The 9,243-nt window shown below is 43.8% G+C and overlaps 1 protein-coding gene across 1 annotated transcript; it reads right to left on the bottom strand.

Moving 5' to 3' along the window:
- Nucleotides 1-3,738: 3,738 nt before the first annotated feature.
- LOC147460547 (uncharacterized) lies at nucleotides 3,739-8,161 on the bottom strand. Its single transcript, XM_086507957.1, has 9 exons — nucleotides 7,958-8,161; nucleotides 7,748-7,870; nucleotides 6,872-7,440; nucleotides 6,439-6,769; nucleotides 6,129-6,245; nucleotides 5,708-6,040; nucleotides 5,461-5,628; nucleotides 5,127-5,239; nucleotides 3,739-4,523 (listed from the first exon to the last, which is right to left on the bottom strand). The coding sequence occupies exons 2-9, from the start codon at nucleotides 7,784-7,786 to the stop codon at nucleotides 4,292-4,294; spliced, it is 1,902 nt and encodes a 633-aa protein (XP_086364083.1). The 5' UTR covers nucleotides 7,787-7,870; nucleotides 7,958-8,161; the 3' UTR covers nucleotides 3,739-4,291.
- Nucleotides 8,162-9,243: the final 1,082 nt, after the last annotated feature.

Here is a 9,243-nt window from a genome sequence, read left to right as displayed (position 1 = left end):
ACTTGTCTTGCTAGATGCTATGCAAGATAGCAAAAATGGTGATCATTGTTTTCACAGATGCTTGACAGTTTGTCTTCTTCAGCTTCCTACAAGAAAGCACTAGAAGATTCTATAAAGTTTTGAAAGATTCTCGAGAAACTTTGTGAAAATTTATAGAAGATTGAAGAAACTTATGGAAAGTTCAAAAATATTTCTTATATTATCGCTTATATCATTGTCTACATCATTGCTTATGTCATTGTTTGCATCATTGCTTATGTCATTGTTTGCATCATTACTTATAACATAATCGAGAAGGTTCTAGAAGAAAAAACCTAGAAGGTTTTTAACCTCCTTAGAGGGAATAACTTGGAAGGTTCGTAACCTCCTTAGAAGAAACAACTTCAAAGATTCTTAACCTCTTTAGTCCTTAATATGAATCGAAATCTTGGGCTACAAGACCTTCAATCTTGCCAACACCAGTTATGAGGCGCATGTGAAGTAAGTCTTGTTCTAGTTTTTGTCTTGTTATTGAGTCTTGTTTTTATAATCAAGTCGTGCTTTGTACTCTAGTCTTGTAATCCAAGTCTTGTATCAAGTTCTCTCAATCAAGTATTAAGTCTTTCAATCAAGGTTAAGCTTATTATCAAGTCCCAAGCTCTTGTATATTGTGAACGCCTCCTCTCTCACTCCCTTCTAACCTGAGACGCACTTATAATAGTTTGGCAAGACTCACATCTCTTAATCTTGTCAAGCCTTCATGGAGTTAGTGATGGAAGATGTCATCACCACCTTGCAAAGCATCCAACAACAACTTCAAGATTTGTGTCAGAGAAGCGTGAGAGTAATGCTCAATTTCAAGCGGAACAACCCCAAGTCTTTGGTCCAGTGGTGCAAGATTTGCAATGTCAAATTCAAGAGATCCAAGAGAGAAGCATACATCAAGCACAAGCTCCAAGATCTAGCAATTCTCAACAACACAACAAAGAGCCGAAGGTCCGTTTTCCTAAAAACATTTGATGGAACTAGATTAAATTTTAAAGACTATGTCCAACAAGGGCATCTCTTCGTCTGAAATGCAATGAGAGCATCATCCATATGGTGCTTCTCAAGTGGACCTTATTGGCACACTCCTCTTGGGTACGGCTCTTGTTTGGGTAAGCCTTTAGCTGACACTCAATACGTGACCAACCCCTAAAGTCAAGCATACTAAGCATGCACCCTTATGTACATCCATACATCCTACTACATAGATTTCCCTAATTACATGCGTCTTTATAGTCACATGCTATTTAGTGTAACCAACATGTTACGTGACCCTTTTTTCACATGTGGTGCCTATCTCTTTCCTGCATTAATTACCACCTCCATTTTGAGCCTATATAAAGCCACAAGCTAAACTTGTATCCTCTTGAAGTCTAATGCAAACATTATGTTCATTTTTAACATGAATGGTTTGTTGTATGATCCTCCATAGCTACAACTCTCTTTCAACTGGTATCAGAGCCATCATCATGTTTGCATGACCATAAACCTTAATCTCTATCCTTTCTCTATGCTAGATTGAGCATCACTATATTCTTAATCGCTAATTAGAATTTTCCCGTAAGACTCCTTAGCAATAAGTGTACCTGCAGGCGTTGATTTAATCAAGGTTTGGACATGTTCTTGGTCATTCCAATGAGCCCCTATTTTTTGGATTATGCATGAGTAAGTAATGGCTTGATTAAATTTGTCAACAATTGAAGCTCTAAGACTACACTTTGCTCATTGTGTGTACACACGCGCGTCATTTGAAGAGGGGTGTTTGTGTGTCCTTTGAAAGGGTGTTGAAGAAGTCAAAAAAGGCCTTCAAGGCCATGTGGGATCCCTTGCTTCCCTATTTTTTTGAGGCACATGGCCTACGCCCATGGGTCTGCCCGCGCCTGCCCCGATTTTTGCTAAGCTACCTAGATATGCTTGCGCCTGCCCTCAATCCACGACGGGCCAAGGCCTATATCGAAGGATGATTTCATGATCGGTCCCCAACCAATGGGCGCACAATGGTTGATCTAGAGATAATTTGAGGTTTGTTTCTACCCTCCTACCTTGCATGACTACAGACCATGGGCAAAGTTTGAAAACCCACTTAGGCATGCTAAAATCACAAGGCCAAAGAAATACCTCCATGTGCACGAGCACGCGCGAGAGCCAGGTCTCTATTTAACACCCTCATTTTTAAGAGGGGATCTATGATCCCAAATGATTGTTCATTGTGGGCCGTTCGATTCATATGGAGGAAAAAATAAGGGTGTGATGGAATTTGACCTCGCAACCTCCCCACTCTAATGCCACTACTACCCCTACACTATTGCACACGATTTGAAAGGCACGGAGGATGATAGCATGATATTCTGTAGTCCTAGATGCCCGTCACGATCTTAGTTCACACTAAGTTTACTTCAAGTTTACGTTCACAACGAGTTCACATTTGTTCGAGTTTACATCTAGTTTATATCAAGTTCACATTTGGGATGAGCAGCTTCGCCAAAAAAAGACGCTGATTTTCAGTCGTAGATCCAGTCTTTTAAAAATGAGGGTGTCAATTAGTGACAAGGGTACTAGTTGCAGCATATTGTTTAGCAGTAGAAAAGTTTCTTATAGCCAGAATAGATATCCGCTGATGACGCAATATAGTTGGGTCAGCATAAATCAATTTATACAAGTAGCACACCCAGCTAGGAAGCTAGGTTTGCTAGAACCAAAGCAACCATCTCTCTCAAGCAATTGCGCCTGATTTCAAAAGCAAACGTGAGACATCTGTGACAGGTCGCCTATTCATATTCATGGAGCTGCCACACAAGCCTAGCTATGGAGTGGACAGACGAGTCTTCTACTATGGCTGCCTGCTCGCCAAACCACACAATTACTTTCCGATGAGACATTGATAATCATGCAACTATCTTGAAATCAAAACCTGCCTGATGGCATTTGATCCAACAATGGACAAATGCCTGAGTGTTGACCTTCCACAAGGCGTAAGGCTTCGCTCAGCCTGCGCACAGCTACTTTGCACACTAACATCCAATGGGAGACCCAACTCTTGAACTGTCCAGTACATCCTTCACCCACAGATGTGAGAAAAGCGAGCAGCTGCAGGTTGCAATGTCATATGATTGGCTGGACTGGTGGACCACAACCAGTGGCCAAGGTCGGTAAGCAGGAACATGGACTTTCTGCGTGAGAGTCAGTAAGACCTCGGTTTAGGTATGTGTGATGATTGGTCCACCTGTGAAAAAGGAGAGGTGGGATGGACAGAGCCTATGGCTGGATAAAACCAAAATGAGCCTATGCTGATTACCCAACCTCACTCAAGAGGCACAAACATGGAGCACTGCAGCGGCAACCAAAATCTGATGTAGTAGGGAGATTCGTCCTGCTGCTTCAAATGCACAAAGTAGGTAGCTCTTACTTGCATGTCCCACACTGCCAAAAAGAGATTCTTTACAGCCCATTTCCAAGGACATTTCTTGTTCTACACTAAGGTGCACGACCTTGCGCTTTGTTCCCTAAAGCTTGTTTTTCGAGCCAAAAAGCTCACACTTTCATTAGTACCATCCACAATAAAGGCCCATGTCAACGACAGTGCTTCCAATGGCACATTCATTCAAGCACACCCACATAGCAAAATGGAACTCCACGGAAAAAGCAACCTATACCTTACATTCTTCCAGTGATAATAAGTCCTGCCTAGTGAGGCTATGAATTGTGATACCAGTAGAAGAAACAAGATTGAGCATTCACAATATTCACCATACCTATTCACAAGATTGAGCATTCACAATATTCCCCATACCTATTCACATCTCATAAGTCCTCATGAACATGCCATCATTTCAGCGATGAAGCCAGTTTTATTAGGTCGATGACAGCCCACATTTTGTATGTGTACACTCACAGTGGCTATAAGTTACAAGGCAGTTGACTGCCCAACAGAGGGCATGGTGTGGCGGGGAGAGCTCAGGTGTTGGCCAGCAGAACACCCCATAGTCTCTCACACTCAAGACACCAAGTTACTAACAAGATTGCACTTGCCAGTCATAGGAAACTCACATTCTCATGATTTGCATTTTCTCTATTCCCGAGTCCATGAGTGAAATGCTGAAGTCAGGCTCGTTCTTTACAAGACACCCAAATCAGCCTTTCATCAGCAATACCATCACTCGGAAGAACTTCTGCATGTGCATGTCGAGTGCAGCATTTCCTTCATTGAGTTTTGCACAACAAGCAGGCAGCACCTGCCCTCCTTATTTATCCATCATGGGCTCCATATTCACAAACCTGTCAGTACATGAAGAGGCTGGTCCTGCAAGCTTAAAGGACTTCCACATGAATTCCATTGCTGCATATTGCTATCTATATTAGCATTGTCCATGACATTGCTGGAAGCATGCAAGAAATATGGTTGAGAATGGGCTTCAAAGGGAGCCGGTTGCTTGCAAAACAACATGTTGACTATCCATCGGTCAATAGAATTTGTATTAGTCTCCATCGCCTCTAGATGGCTGCAAGCATCCCAACAACAACAACAACTCTTGGTCAATGAACACTTCAAATATAACAACTCAGCAAGGCTTACTCATCCATTCTAAACAATTGCAAGAGTATGAATTTGATTAGTGTTTCAAACCCAAGAGACAAATTATTAGTGATCATAATTTCTTAGCGTCTTCAAAACAAACAAGATGTTCTTTCATGGCAATCATCCTAAGTCATTATATGAGAAACTAGAAACATCAAATGCACACTTTACGCAGAAAATGGTTTGATCAAAGTTCCTCAGTTGAAATACATAGATTTTCCATGCGACCTCAAGGAGGAAAAACAGAATTCAAAACTTGTTTCCAGAATTATCAGGTTTTAAAAATGAACTCTACTAAGCTACTCTGTGAGTAAGGGTGGGTGGGTGGGCGGGTGGGTCTCTCTCTTTTTGGCGTGGGGTGTGGTAAACTTTTGCAAGGTAGGGGTTAGTACGATCTGGTAGATAAGATTTTCACATGCAAATCATGCAATGATCTCAGCATTTAAGCTCAAACCATGCGTTCTAAAGTTTCCCCACATGCTAAAGAGATGACTAAGTAGAACTAGTTCGAGAGAGAGTTGTAAACCTTGAATTCACATCCGAGCCTGAAAGATTCTCAGCTCTGCTCTGTCGATACTTCGAACTCCTTGCAAGGCGGTACAAGGCATCTCTAATGCAGAGCCTCATATCCACATTCATCTATACAAAATGAAACTACAATTCAATTCAAAGATCCTCAATCCTCAAAAAAATGATTTGACACATAGTTCGTATGTGCACACACACGCACCCACAGACACTAGTGCACAAACCCAAATGCACACATGCGCAGGTGCGGACACACAAACAGTAGCAAATACATGAGGATTTTCTCAACTGTCTACAAGCACTCCAACACTAGAAACATAGCTTAGGCACACCTTATTAACAATACTTTGCAGCTGATTCAGCAAAACTACATCCAAAGATTGAGTTGAATTTGTTGCGTTCCTAGCAGCCGAAGAAGGTATAGCACTTAGCGACTGTGCATCCTGGTCACTGTGCCTAGGTTGGAATGAATTACATCCTGAAGAGGGTGTCAGTTTGTCCTGCATAGGCAAAAGCTTCAATTGACATAATTGCAGAGCGATTGTGATGCTGCGGTAATGAGACAAGCAACTCACACACCTCATGATGAACCGTCGAAGGATGCTGGTACCCATAATATGGAGCACCATGCATGCAATTAGCATGAGAAAGTAGTTCATGACTTGAAGCCAAGTGGGTGCTGGGGCCTTGTAGAACAACAGGCATGAAAGTGGGCGCCTGTGAATTTGAAGTGGAGGTGTTAGCATGACTTTGAGAAACAGGTTGTAAAGGCTGATGTGGCATGACACCCGAAAGATTCTGGTCTAATTTGTCACGTGTGCTTGCTGGTGAAGACGACATGCGAATGAGTTTCTGAAGAGGATACTTCTTAGCTCTGCGCTGACTCGCAGCAAGCCGCCGAGCTCGATTTGCCTATCAAGATATTCATGTGATTAGAAAATGCCATGAAAGAGCCTTAAGGGGAAGTACAAAAAAATTCAACATGTCGTAGACAAATTACCTGGGCTCGATTGCGCTTCAGCTCAGATGTGACTCTGGCCGCATCAACCATCCTTACCTGCTGGTCAAAGATAGCAGGATAGTTTTCACCAATGTGCATAGGGCTATGCTGAACCACCTTCATCACAAAATGAAGAGCACAGGAAGCAATAAATCATCCGCACAAAAAACTCAAAATACCTTAACCAAACTAATCAAAGCCTGATATAAATGACAATAAGCAGTTGAACATTACATGAAACATTTTCTCAACAAAAAACAATGGTCCCTAATGCACCACAAACATCTATGAGATCCTTGTAAAATCAGACCTGCTCCCTATCGTATAATTGGGCGGTCCCTGATGTTGGCTGTGGGTTCGACCGATGTATCATCATGCCTGGCTGAATGCAGGCATGCTGCTGTGGTGCAATTGACTGCTTCAAATTCAGAGCGCCATGGCTAGAGGGCATTGCATTTGCACATCCATGTAAATTCATGGGGTCAAGTGCAAAACAACCTGAGGGCTGCACCATATTGGTCCGTGATCCCCCACGCCTATTCTCCACATAGTTCACATGCTGTGCATAGCAGTCCCCTCGCACACGCCCTGGATTCTCCATGTCCTTTTGTAAGAAACTGCCAGAGAGAGACCCCGAAACACTGCCACCAACAGATCCATATTACATAAGGGGACAACCATATTAATACATCATTATCACAACGTAGAATGCAGCTTACAGGGGGAATTGGTTCTCTACTTACTTGACTGAGGCTGGCGGTGAGTCATCATCAACTACACTAACTTCGCACTTTGTATCTTCCTGTGTGCTTGAAAGGGATGAGTGATCAGAAGATATCACAGTGGCATCATTCATAGGGCTCTTATCGTCAGACGTGAGCACTGTATTGTTGACATCAGCCATCTCTGACATGGAATCCGACATGAACATATCCACATCGCCAGAGAGTGGTGGTTCCCCTTGCATGACAATGCTCTCGCTGTACAAGTCATACACATCCTCGTCCCCAGGTGTCGGTGAGTCCTTGTTTGAAGGGAAGTTATCCAACACCGAAGCAAGGTCGACCACATTGATGCTTTCCCATCTTGTGGCCACTAGTGATTCTGCCGATGTTAGCCTGTAGAAATCATCGCTCTTGGTGTGGACAAGTTGAGGTGAGGTGTGACTAAGAGAAGTCTTTGCTGCAGGTGACACGGGTTTTCCTGGATTCGAGAAGGAGGTTTCAGTGTATTGAGAATCATTATCGAAGCTCCTGTCCAAGCTCTCGAGGGGATCTATGTCACCAAGCCCCATCCAAGTTAAATCATCAAACTGTCAAAAAAAGCCGTAACTTGTTTCAAGTTACTTCTGCAAAACAAACGAGTTTCCTATGCCCATGTATCAAAAAACAGAGAAAATGAAAGGCATGTGCAACTAGCTCGATACACAGATGAAGGGGCTGTTTAGAGAGTAAAAAGGGGCCCTACTGCACAACAAATGGGAAGAACTTCTATCTCTCGATGAAGAATTAGCTGACAGAAATATCTACTCCTCAGTTGAAGAATAAACAGGGAAGATGACGAAACGGAGGATATGATGATCAATCCCAATTGAGAAGAAAATGGGGGAGAGAACATACCTGAGTGAAGGAAGGCCACGTAGAGAGAGAACAATCCATCCTGATATCAAATGAAATCACTACGGGTTGTAAATGAGGATGATCTGCTGCAGCAGAGCAAGAAACTGGTATCTTCCGGGATCTCTGTTCGCGAGAAAGAAAACTTAGCAACATGCAGAAAATACAAGAGCAGAGAGAGAGAGAGAGAGAGAGAGAGAGAGAGAGACTTACAAAGGACTGTGGAGGAAGGGCTATGTTACAGTTGAAGTTTACTTGAAGGGTTAAACCTGCAGCAGGAGAAGGGTAAACGGCGGTGCTGCGTTTCGAGGAGTGAAGCAGGCGACGATGGCAGAAAGGTCGAAGGAGAATGAGGGCTGAGAGCAGAGAAAGCCGACTACCGAGAGAGAGAGAGAGAGAGAGAGAGAGAGGGGGTGGGGGGGGAGAGAGTAGGTCGCTCGGCGGCCGGGCACTAATTTGCCCGGCCACCTGTTTGCGCGCGAGCGAAACATTTGGTGGCCCAACCCGTTCAGGTGTGCTCTTCTCCGCCTCATCTTCCCGATTCTGTTGCCACGTCGACCTCACCCTGCGGTGTGTATACTGATACGCTCATAGAGGCCATGCACATGCAAGAGCTCCCACCACGCAAAGTCTAAGAGGGCCCTTCCAAAACTGCTCATAATTGGCTACTAATACTAACCTTTGTGTGGCTTACTCACACGGTGCCATTTAATTAATTATTTTATGGCACACAAAGGTTAATATTAGTTAGTATTAGTTAGTGGCATTACAATATGCCACTAAGGTGGCATTTTGCAATGTTGGAGGGCGATGCGACGGGGAGAGCAGCGCATTTGTCGGCGTCGACTCTAAGCACAAACAACAATGACGTCGTGCGTTAGCGCGTCCGACAGACAAAAGGGGAGACAAAGAGAGAGATCCCCTCTACAGCCATTGCTGCCTGTCACGCACCCCGCCCCCCCAACGCACACGCACACATACAGAGAACGTGTTGGGGGGCCGGGATATTTTTGCAGGCGGTTAGCTCCGCCTTGCTATTTTTAAAAAAAATAGGAAGTTTGTCACCTTCATTTTTTCATACTCCAAAGCGTCCTTTTTATTTAGATAAACCAAACTCCAGCATGTGGGTGCCCTATTTGGCTGCCAGCCCGGTGGGAGCGAGAGCATGGAGAATTGAAAACACCCTTGACCCAGGCCTTGCCAATAAAAATTTTCCTAAGAGCTGAGGGGAAAACTTAGCTTGAGGTCGCACTCTCAGAGAGCTAGAATCTCAGCGCAAAACTAGTCGAAAAGCTTGATGAATTATGCTTTCTCCACGGACAAGGAGAGGAGCCGCCCAGCAAGACTATAGCTTATCCCCTACGTTTTTACGAAGGCTAACAGGGCTACGATTTTCATTCAATTTTCATGGCTGCACTTTTGGCCTCCCTGGATTTAGTTACAATCTCCCCACTCCTCCCGTTGCTTTTGGGTGCGACCCAGCTCTAACCCAAGAAAAC

Source organism: Adiantum capillus-veneris, chromosome 3 (genome assembly GCF_014529385.1).
Source record: "Adiantum capillus-veneris isolate H3 chromosome 3, ASM1452938v2, whole genome shotgun sequence".
Taxonomy (NCBI): Eukaryota; Viridiplantae; Streptophyta; class Polypodiopsida; order Polypodiales; family Pteridaceae; genus Adiantum; species Adiantum capillus-veneris.
This window is presented reverse-complemented; position numbering and strand designations above follow the sequence as displayed.